This window comes from Danio rerio, chromosome 13, assembly GCF_052040795.2.
Source record: "Danio rerio strain M-AB ecotype USA chromosome 13, GRCz13ab, whole genome shotgun sequence".
Lineage (NCBI taxonomy): Eukaryota > Metazoa > Chordata > Actinopteri > Cypriniformes > Danionidae > Danio > Danio rerio.
Genome location: NC_141033.1, coordinates 9,461,484 through 9,484,619, shown reverse-complemented (window position 1 = coordinate 9,484,619; position 23,136 = coordinate 9,461,484). Strand labels below are relative to the sequence as shown.

Sequence of the window (23,136 nt, the reverse complement as noted above, 5' to 3'; positions counted from 1 at the left end):
TCAGCGCTGTACAGCATTCTGAAAAAGTGTATTTCTAAAAGTGCGCCGTAATGACGCCAGTGTCAACTGCAGTGTGTGTTGGAAAGGACTGGATGCTGTTCAAACCTCATGCCAAATTTTTGTCACCCCATACAAAACCATTTTAAATCCACACAATCTGACAACACTGGGGCTAGATCACAATATAAGCCACAACACAAGTGAGTTCAATAAAATATATCTTTATTACAGACATGTACAAAAATCAAATATACAAAACATTCTGCTAATGTGACTCAGAACTCCAGCATGGACCAGTCGTGGTAAGGCATCTCTTCTAGAGGAATTCTGCACTCTGGATTCTCATGCAGACAAGCCCTCATCATATCACAGCATTCTGTGAAGAAGAAATGGAGAGGTGAGGTTATTGTTATTATTATTATTAAGCTGTTTCACTTAATTGTTCTTTGATGAACATCTCACCTTGAGAGAGGGTAAATTTGGACCAGTCATGTTGAAGGTAGTACAGGTCATACGCTGATGGGAATTCTCCATGGAGCATTGTGAACAGAAGAACCCCAAGAGAATAGACCGTCGCTGGTTTGGCCCGGTAGCATCCTTTTTCATAAAACTCTGGCGGGATGTACGCTTCTGTGCCTGGAGGAGAGACGTTAAGTTTAGCATCATGTTGAATATATATACCAGATGGGCTTCAGCTGTGCTAATTAACCAGCTTTCAATACGTATATTAATAATGCTTATGCACATTCATAACTAGTGTTGTCAAAAGTATCAACTACCAATCGATACCGACACTCATCACAGTCATATTTGCTGAGCATGTGAACACCAATGGCCAATCAGTGGTGTTTAACAGCGCTCAAATTGACTTGTTAAATGTCAGAATCGATTGGTACCGAAGTCGATACTTTTGACCACACTATTCAAAACACCTACCAGAGAAGAGACTGTAGGCTGATTCCATCATGAAGTCTCCACACCCGAAGTCGATCAGCTTGACTTCCAGTGTGTCGGGGTTCACCAGCAGGTTTTGAAGCTTAATGTCCCGGTGGAACACCCCGCGGTAACAGCACACGTTGGCCGCATAAACAGCTTGCCTCATGATGGTATGTGCTGTTTTCTCACTGAGGACTCCTCCGCTGACTTCAAGGAATGCCTCCAGGTCCATGCTTGGGCTAGGCCGCTCCATCACCATGACATAATGGTTTTTAAAGACCTGCCAGTCCAGAAGCTGAATAATATTCGGACACCTGGAGCCATCGCTGGCCATGTTTGCCAAGGTGATCTCTAGAGGAAGTGGCTGGTCACATGACTGAAAACAAAATAATAATGTTGGTTTTCAAACAAGGGTTTCTGACCACAGCCTGTGGTCTATAATAAATATAAGACTTTATAAACTGAACACAGCGAACAGAAAGTGTAGTCTACTCACAGAGCTGACATCTTGCATATTTGGGGCCTTCTGGACAAATTTAACTGCCACCTGTTTAAAGGAACAAGCGAACAATTAACATGTGCACGGAGATCATTTCATTCAGTCATAAATCCTGAACAGAGGATTCATTCGTCAGCAGAAATGTCCAAACAATGAAAGCTCTGATGATGTTCTTTAAACAGGGAACTTCATCAGAGGATTTGAGTCTACAAAAATGAATACCTGCAGACCATCCTGTATGCGAATCCCCTCATACACGGAGCCGAAACCTCCTTCACCAAGCTGCTTTCCGAGTTTGTAGCGGCAGCTGATGTCATCTGTTAAAAATGAAGAAAATGTCATTAAATTATAAACCAAATAAAAACACAAACAGTTGAAGTCAGAATTATTGTCAGATTTCAGAACATGATAGTTTTAATAACTCATTTCTAATAACTGATGTCTTTTATCTTTGTCGTGATGACAGTACATCATATTTACTGGATATTTTCAAGATACCAGTGTTCAGCTTAAAGTTCTGAATACTTAAACTTTATTGCTCTGCATCATTTGGGAAATATTTAAAAAAATATTAATAAAAAATCACAGGAGGGCGAATAATTTTGACTTCAACTGTATAATTTTACAAAGTTTGATGAGCCTAAACAAATGTTCTGAACTCCAGCAATAAACTTACTATTGTCCAAGCAGGTCCCATCATCTGCTGTAGACTTCACAGCAGAGTCCTCTTGCGAGACCTGATCCGGTAAAGGGTTCGAGTTTTCATCCAGGGCAGAGTCACAGATGTCATCTGTTATGAGCTGCTGGCTCACTGGAAGTTCATTGTCCTCATCGGATGGTGAACTTGGAGGACTATCAAGCTCTTGCTCCAGGCTGTCCTCACTGAGGGAGGATTCGTTGTCTGCTGGGAAGTGAAGCTCTGCAGAGTCGTTCTCAATGACCACTGCAGAGTCAAAGCTTTTCACTTCCGGTTTAGAGTCCAAATCTTCGTCTGCTGGAGCATCAAGAGCTGGAGGTTGGAGAACTTCCAGCTCCAGGTTGCTCACAGCAGTGCAGAAGAATTTAGAGCTACTGATGGGCTCTGCGTGAAGTTTGTGGATCTCCTGCACACATAGCTGATCTAAAGAGAGGAAGGAACATCATTAATATGACTCTACAACTCTTTTTGACAAGATATTTGAACAGTTCATTTGCAGAAACATTACTCAATGTGTTTTTATTGATGATCTTCATGGGTTTTCTGCATTGAATTAGCAAACAAGTAAACTATACATCTAAAGGCAAAGCTCACTGAAATAAAAAATCCTAATACAAGTAATTCTTATTTTTTCTGTTTTTTACACAAAACTACAAATTCTGAAGAAAATTCCTGAAATCAGCAGCCATTAACCTTCGTTGTAGGAACACAAAATACTGTGGAAGTCAATGGCTGAAAGCACCTCAAACAGGTTTAAGGAGTAAATTATGACAGAATTGTCTTGTTTATGTGAACTGTGGCTTTAAGAAACTCTTTCTAAAATATCTTCCATTTAATGTTCATTTCTGATCTTTAAACACTTATGTGATGTGTTTGGTGTGTTTAACAGTATGCTTTAGTAATTAAAAGTGCTCATAAATCTATTTTACCAACAACAGTAGCTCTTCTTCTGGAGAAACAGGTGAAGAAGATGGGAGACAATTTGAGTTTCCTCTTTTTCTGTCTCCCTGCCTGTTTTCCTGCAGCGACGGCCGGGTCATCGGTCATCAGATGACGGTGATTCTCTGTCGTGCTGCCGGTGGGTTCGAGTGGCTCACACGGTTGTTCGTTCGCACACTTAACACCAAACGCTTTCTTCAGACGGTTAATCAGTTTTGAAAATGCCATTTTATCACTGTACTGTTGAATCGCAGAAAGTACTGAACTACTAGACATCCAAAGAAGCTAATGAGAGTTTCTGCTACGTCAAAAGCTTTTTACTGTCACCGATGATGTCAGAGTTCCACAATTCCATTTGGTATGACGTAGAGACTTTTTAAAACACAACAAACTTCTAATGCAGGCCCGCGCTAGACTGACTGGCTCATTCGCCTTAATGTGCTCACACAGCCACCTGCTTATATACACAGTTTTTCCAATTATTCATTTATTTATTTTTGCACTTAGGCCTATGTATTTTTTCTGTCATGCACAACTTTTTCTGCGTTTTGCTTTTTATTACAATTATTACCATGTTTATGGTGTGTGTGTGTGTGTGTGTGTGTGTGTGTGTGTGTGTGTGTGTGTGTGTGTGTGTTTGTGTGTGTGTGTGTGTGTGTGTGTGTGTGTGTGTGTGTGTGTGTGTGTGTGTGTGTGTGTGTGTGTGTGTGTGTGATTCATTTATTTTGAGTAGCACATTTCAGTTATTTTATATTTTCATTATCAATTATTTATCATTTTTAACAGTATTATTATTATAATTTATGTTATTTTTTATATATTATGAATATATAAATTCGTTATTCTTGTAAATTCTTTTTAAATGAATAATGCTTCAAATAATAAATTAAAAAGAAAAATATGCAACACAATGAAGTTATCCATGTATTACCTGAAGCCGCCAGTAGGTGGTGGTAGGACACTGTCTTAAGTGAATAAGACATTTATTCAGCAACAAAGCAACTGTTGTATTTATGAATAGGTCAAGGATGAATCGACTCTCACAATTTATTTAAATCCACAGATTCATTCACAATAATAACCCACTCTAGCCTAAATAAGGACCGAACCGATGTGAACGCTAACAGGTAGGAATACTGATCAAATTATTGTGGATTAAACATCTTTATTGACATTAATTGCAGTAGATTTTATTAAGTTACAACAAAAGGTAGGAAATGGTTTTAATTGCGAACTGTACTTATTTTATGTGTGAACATGCTACATGCTAACACCGTCACAGCATTCCAGTCAACTAATTTAGAGCTACTAACGTTAGTCAACTGTCCCCGCCTTCACTAAGTGAAAAATGCGAATTAAAAAGAAAAAATAACATAAATAAAATAAACAATTACAAATTAAACCAATGAATATTAAAGTCAGTGTAATTAGATGTAACGTTTATTACTGTATGTCACAGGCTAGTAGCGCCAATTAGCATTTGATGCTAATGCTAACATTGATGCAACTTAATGTAAGTTAACTGTAATGTAAATATTAATGTTATATTAACGGTACTGTAACTTTAAACTATCTATTGTTTTACTTAAAAGCTTGATCAAACCTTTAACGTTAACATCAGTCAGATTAATTGCTATTTGAGTGATTCTATTAAAATTAACTTACATTTGTTTCTGTCTAGTTAACTTTAGGAACTATACAGGGAGAGGAATTATTTAGTTTTATATTACAGAAACTCGATATTTCTTTTCTATATTTTTGTTAGGCCACAGTTTGAAATGCCATTCTGCAGGCTGAAATGGCATATTTAACACAATTAACCACGGCTTTACTACAATAATACAGTCAGGTTTATTTTGTGTGGATAAATGTTAGTTTACTGTAATAAAACTATGTTTTTGTCTTATTGGCTAAATGGGCTCATGAAAGTGTTTCACATAGAAATAATTAAATAATAATTAATAATAATAATTCCTTACATTTATATAGCACTTTTCCTGCACACTCAAAGTGCTTTACGCATTGGTGCAACATGTTTCCCGAAAGGCATTTTGAAATGGAAATAATATTTTTCTTTCCCATTTATCGATGATATTTGGTCAACAATACATTTTTACGCCCAAATCAGGTAGAAGAAATTCATTTCAAAATATTACACAGGTACTACTATCCCTGCAATATATTTAATAATAAATAATAATAATAGTAAAAAAAATCACAAAAATGTTCTTTTTGTACTTGTAAATTTTCTGATGATTTTTGGAAACAGGTTTCAGGGTTGATTTTTGATTAATTTGGAGATATGCTGTAGAGAGAGGAATCATTAAAAGGCCAGAAGTGAAAATTCTGTCGTCATTTACTCCAAACATGCTTGCGTTCTTGTGATATTTTGAGAAGTGGCCCCTTACTGATTATACAAAAAAAACACACACACACACACACACACACACACACACACACACACACACACACACACACACACACACACACACACACACACACACACACACACACACACATTTTGAGTCTCTATGCAGTTACATTGACTGTAATTTAAGTTATGAAAGGAAACAATATACTTTTTTTTGTTTTATATTAATTATGACTGATTTAAAGGAAGACTTTTTGGCAAATAAGCTCATTTTTCAAGTCACTCAGAGTTAAACTGTTGAGTTTGATCATTTTAATCCGTTCAGCTGATCTCTGGGTCTAACAAATAGTCCAAAATCCTTGATTATTACTCCAGAATGAGAGTATAGCAAAGATTATAGAATACACATGACGTGTCACTCGTATACTTTTGAATGGGAAAAGTGAAGCAGTCATTATGGCAAATGAAGCCCCACCTTCTAGTACAGGAGCCAATCAGTGATTGATATATGGCAAATAAAGCCCACCTTTTAGTACATGAGCCAATCAGCGATCAGTATAGAATGACAATTCTCCAGGGGAGGGGCTTGAACTAAATGTGAGTTTCTGCAGATATTGTGTGATACGGACATTTATAAATGAAACTAAAGGGACAGTTACTGTTTAATTTTATTGGTTATTCATAGTATGTAATGTAATCGTAATCTTGGCAAGCAGTTTTGAAGAATTTGATTTACCCATTCAAACAGAATGCCCATGTATACTTCCCGAGAGGCGTATAGGTATAGTTACTAGCCATGTCAAGCTGGAACATAGCAGCTATTCATTTCCATCAGTCTTGGTGCATACTTTAACTACACAAGAGTCAAGTTTTACTTTAAAAACTCTTTGGAATTTTTTGAGCGAGATGCTAATGGTCTAATCTGGTTCAAGGATCTATGCTAAGCTAAGCTAAAAGTTCTTCTGTCAGACCCGGAGTTTGTCTGAATGGATTTAAAGAGCCCCTATTATACATTAAAAAGGGTCATTTTTTTGAGGGGGGGGGGTCTCCAACAACAGGCTGATGTGCATTCAAGGTCAAAGAACACTTTCATTGTTTTAGAATATGCATTTATTTTTACCAATTCATGGCAGCGACTCATATGATTATTTAGCAATTAATTTGTTCCTACACCCCTCCCTAACGCGATGCTAATCTGCGCTGATTGGTCCTATTGTACTCTGTTGTGATTGGTCAACAGCGTTCAGCGTGAGACAGAGAGAAATGGCCACCATGGCTTATCAACAATATTGAAGTAGTCAGAGTGCAGAGTGTATGTGTGAGTATACCTGCCAACAATTTTTTTCCGGGAGTCTCCTGTAATTTCAGACCCATCTCCCGCCACCCTCCCGTTTTGTTATTTATCCCGGAAACTGATGATGGCCATAGCAACGACAAGTGCCAGTGGATTGTGCATTTATATGCAAACGCATTTAAATCCATAAACAAAGCAGCACGCGTCGCATTTTCATCATGGCATTAGACGTGATATGAGAATATAAAGAGTTAACCAGATGCACTACAAGCGGTTATAAGTAGCAAAAAACAATTAAATACATAATTTGTAGAGAAAACAAAGAGGCAACCATTTTAATTGCACATACTTACACTTGTGAAATAGAGAAAGAAACTGATCCATAAACTGTGTACTGTAAAGTTCGAGCTCTGACAAAGTCCCATACGTCAATAGACTTTTCTGATCTAAAGCACTCATCAGAAAAATGACTGGAACACAGCACAAGCCTGGGCTGTAATGTTGAGGTATTTTTGCCAAAATAAACCTCAACCACTGACTCTTCACTGTTTCATCTTTGAGTAGAGAAAATAACACTAACTTTCCCCTCACACTTCAGAGCACAGCGTCTTCGTGACATGATTCAACTGGCGTCTGCTACAGTGTCCTTCTTCTTTTTCTTTGCTACTGTGTTTGTGGGCGGGGCTGGTTTTTAAAAATTTTCCCGGGATTGCGCGTGCAACAAATAGGCGGGGCCAGGCCTGGATTAAGAACTCAGGAGCTCCTGGGCACATTATCTTGTAAGGCCCCCTACCTGGCCGTACCCCTATAGTTGAATTTAAAAAATAATAATAATATAATATTTTTTAAATAAAATGAATCTATAATTTGTTGCCCACCTATTTAAATAAATGATTTATAGTACATATGTATTTACAAAGATTTAACTTATTTTTCAAAGCATTGAATAAAAATACTAATAAAATGAATGTTTTTTTAGTCTACTTGTACAAGTTCACTGAAACAGTACTATATATATATATATAATTTTTAAGGGTATTTTTAATGTAGAGCTTTTACAAACTGATAGAGCATATTGTTTATATCACACAATGCCTCTCTAATCCAGTTCTATGAATCTGAGTCTTTAATAATACACACACTTATTAATGATTTACTGTCTCTCTCTTCCTCTCCCTGTATTCTCTCTACTCTTCTCGTGATGAAGAGTTGGCAAACAGCATAGATCAACTTGATTATAAACCTAAAAGTATCAGAAAATCACACACACTATACCTCTTCTCCTCTCCGGTCTCTCTCCTCTTCGGGGCCTTTCTTTCTCCCTCTCTCTCTCCTTTTTCTATCTGTTTCTCTCACGGTGAATCCAGTCCGCGCTGCGCTGCCGTTAGCCTCCTCCGCCTGGTTAATGCTAGCTTACTGATCTAACGTTACCAAAACGTCTTCTTCTATACCCTCATTCTCCTGATCATGGGTCTGTTTGAAGAAGGTGTGTATGGAAGTGCCTCAATAAAGATGCCTCCTCTCCTCTTTCTCTCGCGTTTGCTAAATCCACTTGTCCACTCATTTTTGATCCATGATTAATACTAACGTTACACTACAGTCCGCTCAGTTTAGTGCGGGTTATTTCAAAACTGACGTTTCCGCGCTTGACCAATTACAGCATTCTGTTTAGTTAAAGAAAGAAAGACAATTTAAACATAATAATAATAGTTATATGTGATTTTTTTGCTCAGATGAAATACAGTTGTCTGAGCAATATAGTTTTTACAGAGAAGGAGGCACCTTTATTAAGGCTAAACATTATTAAATACCCACGAGGCACTTGACTTTATATCACATTTGCATTATTTATTAAAAATGTTTCCTTCCTGTTAAAAATAAATATATTTCTAATCTGATATGTAATGGGGAGAAGAAAAGTAGCACAAGTTCAGCAGATGGTGGATTCGAACCGGGTTGATGATCAATCGCGTCAAAAGATGTTGCTGTGCACATTACGAGGTACGCCACTCAGGCTGTGATGCTGCATAGCTCTTCTAGGCCCACACAGAATCTGCGCCCGCAGAATTCCACAGATTTTTCTCAGATTTTTAGCCTATCATTAATTCTGTTTATTTACTTGAGTAAATGTGTAAATCTGAATTTATTCAGTTTTTATTCAGTAATTTATTACTTTTTATTTAATATATTAAGGTGTAAGTTATGATACTCCGCTGGAAACTCCCAAAATAATTCTGCAGAAATCCGCAGATTTTTACCAAAATTCTCCACAGAAATAGCAAAAAACGTCCGCAGATTCCGTCTGGCCCTGCTCTTTACTCATGTTGTCTCTGTCAATCAAGCATCGATGGGCATAAAGCGTGAATAGCTTATTCCAACTAGGTGCGCTATTTGCAGTTAGCCTAAAAAGACACTCCGAAATTGTCTTTTTCTTCTCCCCCCTCGCAGGGGCCCCAAGTGCACTCGGGCCACTGGGCCTGTGCCTATAAGGCCCATTGGTTAATCCGGCCCTGAGCGGGGCTTAAGTTCCATTTCCTGGTCACGCCGGCACGGCTAAAGACTCGTTATCAAGACAATTCATTTGAAGCACTGCGAGTTGACTCTTTTATAAATGAATCAACAGTTTTAAACACTGCGCACTTGCAGATCAATCAAGTTAACCTAATTCTTTACTTTTTTATAATTTCTATTGTTAAAACATTCTCACATTTCGCAGGGTTGTAAAACCCAACAATGTTTTAACACTACACATATATTTACAATATTTTTTGTTAATTCGGTTTAATTTCTGAATGTTAAGTAATCATAAGTGGTAGTTGTAGTAGTTGTTGTTGTTATTAATAATGCTGTTGTCATTTTCACTGACATTATTACTATCATTATTATTATTGTACTATCTATCTATTATATGTTTTATTTAAATCTTTATTATTCTCGCTTCATTTTTTTGAATTGTTGTATATTTTTATGTTCTCTTGTGTATATGCTTTGTTTGACTTGTTCACCCAGTTACCTTTACATGCGCGCGCACAACAGGATTGTTTTTTTCAGCAGGGTGTTTTATGTTGATTTTCTCTATAGAGACTTTTTGGATCACTTGTTTCTATTTTAAGATGACCAGATGGTTTTAGTTTCGGTTGTGTTTGGGAATTGTGACTAATATTACACTCTTTCTTTTCAGACACCCCTTTTCTGGCCGTGAGGGACCCATCTCAAATGGCTCTGGCTTTATAGTAAGTAGTGATGGCCTGATAGTGACAAATGCCCATGTGGTCAACAAGCGTGGTGTTCGTGTCAAACTGACCGATGGTGAGACTTACAACGCCACAGTTCAGGATGTAGACCAGGTTGCAGACATCGCCTTTATCAAAATCAATGTTAAGGTACAGATGGAGCTTTGAGGTTGTACTGTTAACATGTGTAATCTTTTGGGGATATTTAATTTTTTAATTAGGGCTGCATCGATCCTGATACTTGGATTGGATATCGGTTCAATACTGCATATTTTTACTGCAAATCCCATCTTGCACGTGCTCTATATTCTGTGTAATTTATAAGCAAACAAAAGCCAGAAAGGTAGCCTTTTATAAGACAGTAGAAAGTTGTCTTGTAGGCCTACTGTATCCCAAATGTTTTGAAGCCATTCTATAGTTTAATGTGAAGTACAGATCAATATTCACATGCTTAAATTCATGTTCAGTTCTGCGCTTCCCTCCGCTGCGCCTGTCAATCATTCTCCGTTTATTTACAATTCAAACTGCGTGTCACGTTCATGACAACATGAAAAACTTTCTCCAACACTATTTGTTCCTGTTAATTTAAATAAATATAAATTTATTATATTACATTATATTAATTTATTCTAATATAATATATATTATATTGGTTCATTTCGATCTGAAACGAGGAGTTCATTTCATTTTCTGAATCATGTAGCTGTTAGATCAGCAGATCGCATTCGCAACACTGGAACTGAGTGGGTTATTACCTGCTCTTCACACACAAAGTAGGCCTACCTGAAATTTAAAACTAGAAAAGGCTCAATAATACATTGGACAGATCCTTAAAAGATCCTTAGATTTTTTTCCCTTTTTACTGCTGTTTTAGATTGGAAGCTGTCTCAGTGATGCATCAAGCACTTCATTCACACACCGGCTGATGTGATATGTGCCGCTCTGTAAAATTATTCTGTAACATTAAAAGTTTCTGTTTTCTCATCCTTCCGACTGAGTTTATTCTTTCGAGGGGAATACTTTTAGAATAGTTTGTAAGCCTGGCTCATTGTGGTCAAAGTTGTTGATTAAATTAATAAAAGTGAAACTGACAGGCACAATATTGATTTTCATTAACAGAAAATTATTTAGCCTCATATAGATTACTCTGAAACTGTGAATATTTGACTGTAATTTTATTTATATCAATAGTTTATTTAACAGACCAGTTTGTGTTTTGATTAGGGTCAATAGTGGTAGCCTGTTGCAGAGTTACTATTAAAAAAGGAAACATAAGCTGGACCACATCACCATTGAAACTGTATTATGCTTAAAAAAATGGCACAGTATCAGGATCGGATCTGTATTGGTCGATACTCAGAATTTTGGGATCGAAATCGAATCAGTTCCAAAAAGATGGTATCGGTGCATCATTATTTTTATTGAGTCATAGTTTTTTATGGTAAGAGCAAGGACTTATTTTATTTTATTAATTTACATTTTTAGTAAAAGGTCTTTATCAAATGAGTAATTTCTTTTTGAATTTTGTTCATTTAAGAATTAAACCTATAGAATCAAAATTGTGTCACTGTTAGTACATTAAAAGTGTGAGGTCAATATGATTTTAATGTTTTTTTTAATGGCTCTACATTAACTTTTTTGATCACCAGCCTATATGGCTAGTAGTTTTTCAACTTTACTAGCCACTCGCCATTTTCACTTTTGTTGTTGGGAAAATATATTTATATTACTTGATTTAGATGTGTTGTGTATGACTTTGCTCAATGAGCATGAGTGGTAGTGGTTTCATGGTGTTGCTTTGTAATTATTTCAGGGCTCAACATGAAGGTTGTATCAATTTTTTCTCTGGCCACACTGGAAAATAGATAAATAAATAAATAAATAAATAAATAAATAAATAAATAAATAAATAAATAAATAAATAAATTAATAAATATTTCTCAGACAAAAATGTTAAATAATTTTAAAATTTCAAAAACTAGCAAAATATATGTTACAATATGCATACACTTTTTATTAAATAAAACTTAAATAACAATTATTGTCATGTAGCCTGTCTAAAACTATGAAAAGTAGTTTGTCCTTGCTCCGAGACCAAGGTCTCAGATCAGCAGTTAACTATACATTAAATTTAATCTATTAAATGAATGTTACTGAAAAGAATGATAATTAAACCATATTAACAAAAAGAAAGCAGGTGAAAAACATACCGTGTGCAATAATGAAAGGATGATCAAACGCACACAGTTAACGTTAGGCCCATTAATAATCTGTTTAAAGATTGTTTAAAGCTAAAGCTGCAACTGCTGCTGCATACATAAAATACCTTCTTTTTTTAAAATCTCGAGCTCTTGAAAATGGTGGATGTGTATCGCTTTTTGTCAAGTCTATTTCAAACAGAACCGATAGCAGCATTGTGTTTCCAGTCAAGGTTGCTTCACGCAAGGAAATGGGATCGTGCACACTTTTAAAAAATTGCGCGCATCACATAACATTCTGTATTCATTTGCTTTCTTTTGCTTGCGTGAACACAGTTGTTTTTGTCAGTCGGGCTGCTTCTCATTTCTAGAGGTTCATCCTTATTGTCGAACCCTACTTTTAAAAAAAATACAATTTAAAAAAGATTTTCGACCAGCCAAAGTGGATAGTGGGAGTGGCTGTCTAATCCGCCACAGCTAAAGTCTACCTGCGGTTGGTGGGTGTTAATGTCAAGCCCTGGTGTTAACCCATTAATCTGATTATACTGTATTTAGGCTACATACACACTGTAATATTTCAGGAGTAACGGCCGCATACAAATATGGAAATAAACTCGAAATTGTGATAACCTTAGTGACATTTGGTTTTGTATCCTCAGATTTTTAAATGCAGTAATATTACAGCAACTAAAGAATAATTATTGTCAACAATTTTAGGTAAACCAACAGTAACAGAGGAGGCTTTTATGTTTGGAAGGCCATTTTTGCTATTGATTTTTCACAGTTTTCTTTTACCACAGTTCTAGTACATGGCCATATAGTCTGACATAGTGTCATTGTGTTCTCTGTCTTGTCCCAGAATCCTTTACCAACGTTGCGTCTTGGCAAGTCATCTGATGTGCGTCAAGGTGAATTTGTGGTTGCCATGGGGAGCCCCTTTTCTCTTAAAAACACCATCACATCTGGAATCATCAGCTCTGCTCAGAGAGGCAGTAAAGAACTGGGTCTCTCCAACTCCAACATGGACTACATCCATACGGACGCTACCATAGATGTAAGAGCACTGGAAACTGGGTGGTGTTGCATGCAAAAAAATGTATGTCATCATTTAATGAATTGCATTCCATCACTCAATCACAATTCTGCTTTACAGTTTGGAAATTCAGGAGGGCCTCTCATAAACCTGGTGAGTCGCTGACATTTGCTCAACTGACTGCTTCTGCCTTTTGGTTTAAAGGGTCACGAAACACCAAAACACATTTTTGAGATGTCAATAGTCTTATATATGTTCCACGCTGCTAAAAACACTCTTAGGACACATATTTAACAATAAAAGAGAAAATTGGTTGTTTTTGCGTTATTTCAAACAAATTCGTTCTTCCAGTTTGAAAAGAAATTTTGAAGCTACGTCAAGGCCATGAGCTCCTTGTGTAAATTCCAGCATGGAGACTGGCTGTCTGTACCAGCGGGTACAATGTGACGTCTTTGAGCTTTCATCATTATTTCAAGAGAAAGACGAACCAATCAGCGCGCTCTATTGTGAATGAGGTGCAACTTTATTTATATGCATGATAGCTTCAAAAACTACCTGTTACAGTATTCAGAGAGACGCCACGTTGTGTTGCTAACCGTAAATAAAACAAGTGGAAGAAGAAGAATTGTTCGGAGACATGGGTCGTCAGTGTTGTTTATAAACGTGCCACAACAAAGGTTTTACTACAGTGGTCTTCTAACACGCAACAAAAATGTTTGTAAGGAACATTTTTACCCGAGAGATTTTTGTATTATAAATGGTGAAATCCAGATTTGCCACTCGTCTTCTTATAAAAAAAAAATCACAAATCCAGTTCGCGTTGATTGTCCTGTCTCTACGGATTTGGTAAGTAAGCAATCAGTGTTCCTTGTTATTCAGATGGCGAAGTAGGCCATTAAAACTACACTCTTCTAGCAGTTCCTTGGATCCAATATGTCGTTTGTCATGAGGGGCACGCATGAAATGTTCTTGAATGAAAATAACAGTGCCAAACTGCAGTTAAAGTCGACAAATTAAGAATAAAACTCCCCGAAATTACATGACACTCGGGAGGAAACGTGGATAGCGTGGTGACACAATGACGTTAATTGTATTATGTGCTTTAACATGTAAAACGGGATCATGAAAGGAACATTCAAAAAGCAACTCATGTAAACACCTTAATCATATTGTTGTTGTAATCAGATTAAGGCAAATAGTTAGATTACTGATGTCCACAAAATCATTGCTTTATCTGTTAAACCGACAAGTGTAACACAAACTACTCTCCTGTCTTCATTTGGAATAAAAATTCCAAGTAACTCAACACAAGCAAAGGCAATTGTAGGCGTAATAGTAGAAGTATTAGGGTAGGAGTATTTAATTAGTGTGCTAGAACCACACTACGAAATCCCAAGTAGAACGTATCTCACAGCTATGGTGGTACCCTCCTTGTACAATAAGGTGAAGGAGAAAGTCATTAGTGCACATTTAGTAGTTGACTACAGATTGCTGGACCTTCAGAGCAAGACAGAGCTTCATGACTGTCATATTAAGAACGTGAATTGTTTTCAAATGTTCATCAATATTGTATTGTACTGGCCATACTCTAGCCTTATGTAATAAACTGATGTGTCATGTTTGTACTCTTCAGGATGGTGAGGTCATCGGCATTAATACCATGAAAGTGACAGCAGGGATTTCCTTCGCTATTCCCTCAGACAGAGTCCGTCTCTTCCTAGACCGATCTGCAGACAAACAGAGTAAGAATGACCTCACAGCTGCTTGCTTTTGTCTGTGACAGCATTTTTTTTCACTGACAGATGGTTATTGTGTTTTTTTTCAGAGTCTTGGTTTGGAGAATCGGGATGGAAAAGGTGTTACATTGGAGTGATGATGTTGACTTTGACCCCCAGGTGCCAAACACTTTTATTACAATTTTACAGGAGAGCAAAATTCATACATTATGGAATCTACAGATTTTTGTTATTTACCACTAGATTTGGCTCTTAGAAATTCAAGTGCTGGAATACCTGGAAAATTGGCTTGTTCTGTTGAAAAGTGCTTAATTTATCAAGGAGAATTTGTATGCAATTTTCACGCCGAAAAATAAAAATGTTTGTGAACTTTTGTGACAATTTAATGCAAAAATACCCGCACAATCTACCGTGATTCCGAAGCAGTGATTTAAATGATATGAGAAGTGACCAATCACAGTCGACCTTGTTTAGTTTTACCTGAAATGTAAGGGCGGGACAAAGGCCTTTCTGTGTTGCAGTGACAGAAAGAAACAACTTAAAAACAAATGTTTTATTGGAAAAATGCTTTTGGGATGTTTTCACTATATGTTATTAGCAAGAGTAATTAAACCGTGGACATACTTTCTGCCATTTCAATGATCTACACTGTAAGAAAAAATCATAAAAAAAGGTCAAATGACTGGCAGCTACGACTGCCAAACAAAAACCATAAAATTACAGTAAAATTTCTTTGTTTAAATAAAGTGCAAAAAATAATAAATCTACAGATATTGTCATTAAAATTTTTACAGAAAAACAGTTATTTTACAGACTTTTCCTAGATTATTACTATCAAATCTATTTAATAAAGTAACACAATAAGAGTTTTACAGAGAAACACTGTTATTTTACAGACTTTTCCTAGATTATTATGATCGAACACTATCAATAAAGTGACTGCACTAAAAGTTCAAGAGAAAACAACGCTATTTTTTTACAATTAAACGCCTTTAATAAAATGCCAAGACATGCTTTTGGTCGTAATTTAACAGTTTTATTTTGGATCAAAAAAGTTTGGAAAAAACATCAAGTGAGATACAACTGATTAAAATTCTCACAACTATAACATTATTGAATAGTATTACTTTAAAACATATAGAGGTTTAAGTTGTATGAAATGATTCAGTTCCAAATCTTACATGAAATGGAACTGTAACGTTAAGGGGACGTTGACAAAGAGGTGCAGATTCAAATGCAGGTTTATTACACAGAGATGGTCAGGCAAACAAGTCTACACAGGGGCAAACTGCAAACAGATGTATGCAGTGAATCCAGAGTCATGGTCAATTAACAAGCAAATGATCAGTCCTAGCAGCAAACAACATAAACAACTTACAAACAAAGCAAGGCAAAAGAAGAGAAACGCATCATAATGTTCACAGTAGCAGTATAACAAGACTAAGCAATTGGTGCTTAGTTCTGTGCTGCTTTTAAAGTGCATGTAATCAGTTCATAACGATCCTCCGACTATGTGTGTGCAATCAGCAGAATCTGAAACAGGTGTATATGAGCACTCTTAGTGTGTTACTTTATTAGATGGATTTGTTCGTAATAATTTAGAAAAAGTCTGTAAAATAACAGTGTTTCTCTGTAAACATTTTAATACAAATATCTGTAGATTTATTACTTTTTGAACTTTTTTTCAACAAAGAAATTTTACCTTAATTTTATGGTTTTTGTTTGGCAGCCGTAGCTGCCAGTCATTTGACTTTTTTTTTTTTTTTTTTTAGTAAAGTAATTAATTCAAGTAATTACAATTTATTACTTTAGAATTTTAAATGTACTTAAAAAACAGGAAAAAACACTGTAAATAATACATCAATTTTATTGTACAAAACAGACAAATTGCTGTAATTTGTCATTACTTATAGTACATAAAATAACAGTCAAGCCGTTAACTTACAGATAATGTTTGTAATTTTTACCAACTTTTGAATATAATTTAAAAAAACAGAGAAAAATACTGTATAAATAATACTGTAATTTCCCTGTATAAAAAACACAAATGTCAGTAATTTGTCTTTAATAATAAAGTACCTAAAATAAAAGTCAAACGGTTAATTTAGAGAGATTGGTTGTCTACCTGTGATCTGAACGAGCAAAATGTGTTTTATTATCGTGTAAACAGGGCAGCATCAGTCATGTTAGATTTAACGTCTCCCTCTGTCACATCTGCGTAGTCATCCTAGCCTTTCTCATTGTAATCTTCATAAACTAAACCATGTACAGTGCGCAATAGCCTTGAAAAGGCCACGCAGTGCAGCACACAGGTGCACAATGAGGAAATATGGACTGACTGCATCAAAACTGTTCATATTGCGCAATGACACGAAATAATATTGATCGCGCCACCAAACACATGAAAATAAAAGTAACGTGCGTGAATTAAAAAATGTAAGGAGCAGAAAGTACAGATATTTGTGTAAAAATGTAAGAAGTAAAAAGTAGTCAAAGAAATAAGTAGTGGAGTAAAGTACTGATACTAGAAAAATCTACTTAAGTACAGTAACAAAGTATTTGTACTTCCCATCTCTGTAGATATATCAGCATAACAATCAATATTACATTCGCTTCAACCAAAAACACCTCAACAAAACATTCACACTACTTCATTTGCATAGAGCAGGAGTGGCCAACACTGTTCCTGGAGATCTACCTTCCTGCAGAGTTCAGTTGCAACCCATATCAAACACACCTGCCTGTAATTATCACGTGGTGTTCAGGTCCTAATTAATTTGTTCAGGTGTGTTTGATATGGGTAGCAACTGAAATCTGCAAGAAGGTAGATCTCCAGGAACAGGGTTGGCCACCCCTGGCATAGAGTGTGACAAAAGAAATGCTGTTAATTTGCAATGCATTGAATTAATTTATCAGTACATGCTGTAATGAATCAGATTAAATGTGTGTTATGGATATTGAAAGATATCCACAGGCCTGACTAAAAAGAAATTGCTCATAAGTTTTGGTCATAAAATGTGCAGACACTGGTTAATAATCAATCGTATTAGCTCACGTGTGTTTGTGCACACTGTTACATGGATTACATTTTTGCGTATTTCCCTGTGCACACATTCCTGTGTTTGCACTGAAGTGAGTCTTTTATTATCTTTAAATTCTCTTTTTCCCCTCCTCAGTATAATCGAAGAGCTAAGGATGAGAGACCCGTCCTTCCCTGATGTTTCTCATGGAGTTCTCATCCACCGTGTGATTGTAGGATCTCCAGCCAACAGGTGTGCTGCTCTCTGAACATGATGTTATCAGCTGTTGATTAAGGCATCCTATTGATGATGTCATTTCCTGTTTTCTGTTTTGCAGAGCCGGAATGAAGCCAGGAGATGTTATTATTGAGATCAATGGGGTAAAGGTGAACACGTCGGAGGAGATATATAATGCTGTGAGGACCAGCGAAAGCTTAAATGTGGTGGTCCGCCGGGGGGCCGACCTGCTCATGCTGCACATGACCCCAGAGTCCACAGAGTGACATCAAGTCAAGTATTTAGTAAGATTAAGAAATGGTGAGTAATGAGAAGCTGTCATAGTTGGAGATGTTGTAAGAAAGGAATCATCTAAAGAGTTGAACAGTTGTAGCAAACGCTGGACATTCGTGTAGTAAACGTGTTTCTGGAAGCGTATGAAATAATGTGGATGATTCAGACTTCTGTACACTGGATAAACCTCAGTGTGTCTGCGCAAACTACACTATCAGTATTGATTTGAAGGAATATCACTGAATATTTTGTTTAGGATTGTCATGATGGCAACAAACACTCAAAGACCTTAATAAAACTGGGTGCTCTTATTGTGAAAATGCTGATGTTTTGTATTGAGTCTCACATTCTCATGTTACGACGTTTGTATTTTAATACATTTTTCTGAACAGCTCTAATTTCACAATAAACCATTGGAATATTTATGGATGATTTGCTGATGTCGCAGTGACTGATATGTTTAGGTTTTGGGTCAGCGCTGTACAGCATTCTGAAAAAGTGTATTTCTAAAAGTGCGCCGTAATGACGCCAGTGTCAACTGCAGTGTGTGTTGGAAAGGACTGGATGCTGTTCAAACCTCATGCCAAATTTTTGTCACCCCAAACAAAACCATTTTAAATCCACACAATCTGACAACAGTGGGGCTAGATCACAATATAAGCCACAACACAAGTGAGTTCAATAAAATATATCTTTATTACAGACATGTACAAAAATCAAATATACAAAACATTCTGCTAATGTGACTCAGAACTCCAGCATGGACCAGTCGTGGTAAGGCATCTCTTCTAGAGGAATTCTGCACTCTGGATTCTCATGCAGACAAGCCCTCATCATATCACAGCATTCTGTGAAGAAGAATTGGAGAGGTGAGGTTATTGTTATTATTATTATTAAGCTGTTTCACTTAATTGTTCTTTGATGAACATCTCACCTTGAGAGAGGGTAAATTTGGACCAGTCATGTTGGAGGTAGTACAGGTCATACGCTGATGGGAATTCTCCATGGAGCATTGTGAACAGAAGAACCCCAAGAGAATAGACCGTCGCTGGTTTGGCCCGGTAGCATCCTTTTTCATAAAACTCTGGCGGGATGTACGCTTCTGTGCCTGGAGGAGAGACGTTTAGTTTAGCATCATGTTGAATATATATACCAGATGGGCTTCAGCTGTGCTAATTAACCAGCTTTCAATACGTATATTAATAATGCTTATGCACATTCATAACTAGTGTTGTCAAAAGTATCAACTACCAATCGATACTGACACTCATCACAGTCATATTTGCTGAGCATGTGAACACCAATGGCCAATCAGTGGTGTTTAACAGCGCTCAAATTGACTTGTTAAATGTCAGAATCGATTGGTACCGATACTTTTGACCACACTATTCAAAACACCTACCAGAGAAGAGACTGTAGGCTGATTCCATCATGAAGTCTCCACACCCGAAGTCGATCAGCTTGACTTCCAGTGTGTCGGGGTTCACCAGCAGGTTTTGAAGCTTAATGTCCCGGTGGAACACCCCGCGGTAACAGCACACGTTGGCCGCATAAACAGCTTGCCTCATGATGGTATGTGCTGTTTTCTCACTGAGGACTCCTCCGCTGACTTCAAGGAATGCCTCCAGGTCCATGCTTGGACTAGGCCGCTCCATCACCATGACATAATGGTTTTTAAAGACCTGCCAGTCCAGAAGCTGAATAATGTTCGCACACCTGGAGCCACCGCTGGCCATGTTTGCCAAGGTGATCTCTAGAGGAAGTGGCTGGTCACATGACTGAAAACAAAATAATAATGTTGGTTTTCAAACAAGGGTTTCTGACCACAGCCTGTGGTCTATAATAAATATAAGACTTTATAAACTGAACACAGCGAACAGAAAGTGTAGTCTACTCACAGAGCTGACATCTTGCATATTTGGGGTCTTCTGGACAAATTTAACTGCCACCTGTTTAAAGGAACAAGCCAACAATTAACATGTGCACGGAGATCATTTCATTCAGTCATAAATCCTGAACAGAGGATTCATTCGTCAGCAGAAATGTCCAAACAATGAAAGCTCTGATGATGTTCTTTAAACAGGGAACTTCATCAGAGGATTTGAGTCTACAAAAATGAATACCTGCAGACCATCCTGTATGCGAATCCCCTCATACACGGAGCCGAAACCTCCTTCACCAAGCTGCTTTCCGAGTTTGTAGCGGCAGCTGATGTCATCTGTTAAAAATGAAGAAAATGTCATTAAATTATAAACCAAATAAAAACACAAACAGTTGAAGTCAGAATTATTGTCAGATTTCAGAACATGATAGTTTTAATAACTCATTTCTAATAACTGATGTCTTTTATCTTTGTCGTGATGACAGTACATCATATTTACTGGATATTTTCAAGATACCAGTGTTCAGCTTAAAGTTCTGAATACTTAAACTTTATTGCTCTGCATCATTTGGAAAATATTTTAAAAAATATTAATAAAAAATCACAGGAGGGCGAATAATTTTGACTTCAACTGTATAATTTTACAAAGTTTGATGAGCCTAAACAAATGTTCTGAACTCCAGCAATAAACTTACTATTGTCCAAGCAGGTCCCATCATCTGCTGTAGACTTCACAGCAGAGTCCTCTTGTGAGACCTGATCCGGTAAAGGGTTCGAGTTTTCATCCAGGGCAGAGTCACAGATGTCATCTGTTATGAGCTGCTGGCTCACTGGAAGTTCATTGTCCTCATCGGATGGTGAACTTGGAGGACTATCAAGCTCTTGCTCCAGGCTGTCCTCACTGAGGGAGGATTCGTTGTCTGCTGGGAAGTGAAGCTCTGCAGAGTCGTTCTCAATGACCACTGCAGAGTCAAAGCTGTTCACTTCAGGTTTAGAGTCCAAATCTTCGTCTGCTGGAGCATCAAGAGCTGGAGGTTGGAGAACTTCCAGCTCCAGGTTGCTCACAGCAGTGCAGAAGAATTTAGAGCTACTGATGGGCTCTGCGTGAAGTTCGTGGATCTCCTGCACACATAGCTGATCTAAAGAGAGGAAGGAACATCATTAATATGACTCTACAACTCTTTTTGACAAGATATTTGAACAGTTCATTTGCAGAAACATTACTCAATGTGTTTTTATTGATGATCTTCATGGGTTTTCTGCATTGAATTAGCAAACAAGTAAACTATATATCTAAAGGCAAAGCTCACTGAAATAAAAAATCCTAATACAAATAATTCTTATTTTTTCTGTTTTTTACACAAAACTACAAATTCTGAAGAAAATTCCTGAAATCAGCAGCCATTAACCTTCATTGTACACAAAATACTGTGGAAGTCAATGGCTGAAAGCACCTCAAACAGGTTTAAGGAGTAAATTATGACAGAATTGTCTTGTTTATGTGAACTGTGGCTTTAAGAAACTCTTTCTAAAATGTCTTCCAGTTAATGTTCATTTCTGATCTTTAAACACTTATGTGATGTGTTTGGTGTGTTTAACATGCTTTAGTAATTAAAAGTGCTCATAAATCTATTTTACCAACAACAGTAGCTCTTCTTCTGGAGAAACAGGTGAAGAAGATGGGAGACAATTTGAGTTTCCTCTTTTTCTGTCTCCCTGCCTGTTTTCCTGCAGCGACGGCCGGGTCATCGGTCATCAGATGACGGTGATTCTCTGTCGTGCTGCCGGTGGGTTCGAGTGGCTCACACGGTTGTTCGTTCGCACACTTAACACCAAACGCTTTCTTCAGACGGTTAATCAGTTTTGAAAATGCCATTTTATCACTGTACTGTTGAATCGCAGAAAGTACTGAACTACTAGACATCCAAAGAAGCTAATGAGAGTTTCTGCTACGTCAAAAGCTTTTTACTGTCACCGATGATGTCAGAGTTCCACAGTTCCATTTGGTATGACGTAGAGACTTTTTAAAACACAACAAACTTCTAATGCAGGCCCGCGCTAGACTGACTGGCTCTTAATGTGCTCACACAGCTGATATACACATTTTGGCCAATTATTAATTAATTTATTTTTGCAATTAGGCCTATTTATTTTTGCACAAACATGCACATTTTTTTCTGCGTTTTGCTTTCTATTATAATTATTATTAGAAGTAGTAGTAGTATAACACACACACACACACACACACACACACACACACACACACACACACACATACATATACATATATATATATATATATATATATATATATATATATATATATATATATATATATATATATATATATATATATATATCTTCTTTATAAATTATAGTATTCATTATTTATATAGTTTTCAGAGTAATTTACTTTACAAATAACAAAAGGCAGAAGCAGGAGACAAAATAAAAACTGGACAAACAGGTAATTTTAAGTAGGCTACTTAATGAATAATGATTAATAAACGCAAGTGTGCTAAACTTGAGTGTTACACACTTGTTTCAGAGATCCGAAATTTTGTTACATTTCAACCATTAAAATGTTCCTGTCATGTCAGGGTGCTTCTGGTGTGGACAGACAAATACATTGTAGCAGGAATTTTGTCTGGTCTCTTGAAGTTAGGATACTAGTTTTAAACGATTTTTGTGTAGTATTTGGCGATCCATTATCTTTTTAATTTTATTAAACTTGTAATGGTTGTATGTAACTGGACTTGTGAAATTTAATCTAAAAGGTATGTTTTTT

The 23,136-nt window shown here is 36.7% G+C and overlaps 4 protein-coding genes across 10 annotated transcripts in view; 2 read left to right on the top strand and 2 right to left on the bottom strand.

Moving 5' to 3' along the window:
* Positions 1–23,136, top strand: part of bbof1b (basal body orientation factor 1b) — a 182,637-nt gene that overhangs the window by 35,183 nt on the left and 124,318 nt on the right. The gene's annotated exons all lie outside the window — the stretch shown is intronic.
* Positions 206–3,488, bottom strand: LOC141377135 (serine/threonine-protein kinase pim-2-like). The gene is made up of 7 exons (XM_087278949.1): positions 3,062–3,488; positions 2,112–2,555; positions 1,658–1,752; positions 1,433–1,483; positions 937–1,312; positions 463–636; positions 206–376 (listed from the first exon to the last, which is right to left on the bottom strand). The coding sequence occupies exons 1-7, from the start codon at positions 3,345–3,347 to the stop codon at positions 276–278; spliced, it is 1,527 nt and encodes a 508-aa protein (XP_087135075.1). The 5' UTR covers positions 3,348–3,488; the 3' UTR covers positions 206–275.
* On the top strand, positions 4,076–18,898 carry si:busm1-sl7.7. 6 transcript variants are annotated; one of them, XM_087278992.1, is made up of 10 exons: positions 4,076–4,198; positions 6,683–6,760; positions 9,185–9,327; positions 9,918–10,119; positions 13,027–13,221; positions 13,321–13,353; positions 14,834–14,942; positions 15,026–15,095; positions 18,113–18,208; positions 18,294–18,898. In XM_087278992.1, the coding sequence occupies exons 5-10, from the start codon at positions 13,093–13,095 to the stop codon at positions 18,457–18,459; spliced, it is 603 nt and encodes a 200-aa protein (XP_087135118.1). In that variant the 5' UTR covers positions 4,076–4,198; positions 6,683–6,760; positions 9,185–9,327; positions 9,918–10,119; positions 13,027–13,092; the 3' UTR covers positions 18,460–18,898. The 6 variants fall into 6 exon arrangements, with proteins under 6 accessions (XP_087135118.1, XP_087135120.1, XP_087135117.1 ...); XM_087278994.1 differs by lacking the exons at positions 6,683–6,760; positions 9,185–9,327; positions 9,918–10,119 and having other exon boundaries at positions 13,027–13,075; positions 13,166–13,221; XM_087278991.1 differs by lacking the exons at positions 6,683–6,760; positions 9,185–9,327 and having other exon boundaries at positions 9,918–9,969.
* On the bottom strand, positions 19,144–22,595 carry LOC141377131 (serine/threonine-protein kinase pim-2-like). 2 transcript variants are annotated; one of them, XR_015505636.1, is made up of 7 exons: positions 21,987–22,446; positions 21,044–21,487; positions 20,590–20,684; positions 20,365–20,415; positions 19,841–20,244; positions 19,401–19,726; positions 19,144–19,314 (listed from the first exon to the last, which is right to left on the bottom strand). XR_015505636.1 is itself a non-coding variant. In XM_087278950.1 (7 exons), the coding sequence occupies exons 1-7, from the start codon at positions 22,270–22,272 to the stop codon at positions 19,214–19,216; spliced, it is 1,527 nt and encodes a 508-aa protein (XP_087135076.1). In that variant the 5' UTR covers positions 22,273–22,595; the 3' UTR covers positions 19,144–19,213. The 2 variants fall into 2 exon arrangements, 1 of the variants encoding a protein (XP_087135076.1); XM_087278950.1 differs by having other exon boundaries at positions 19,401–19,574; positions 19,869–20,244; positions 21,987–22,595.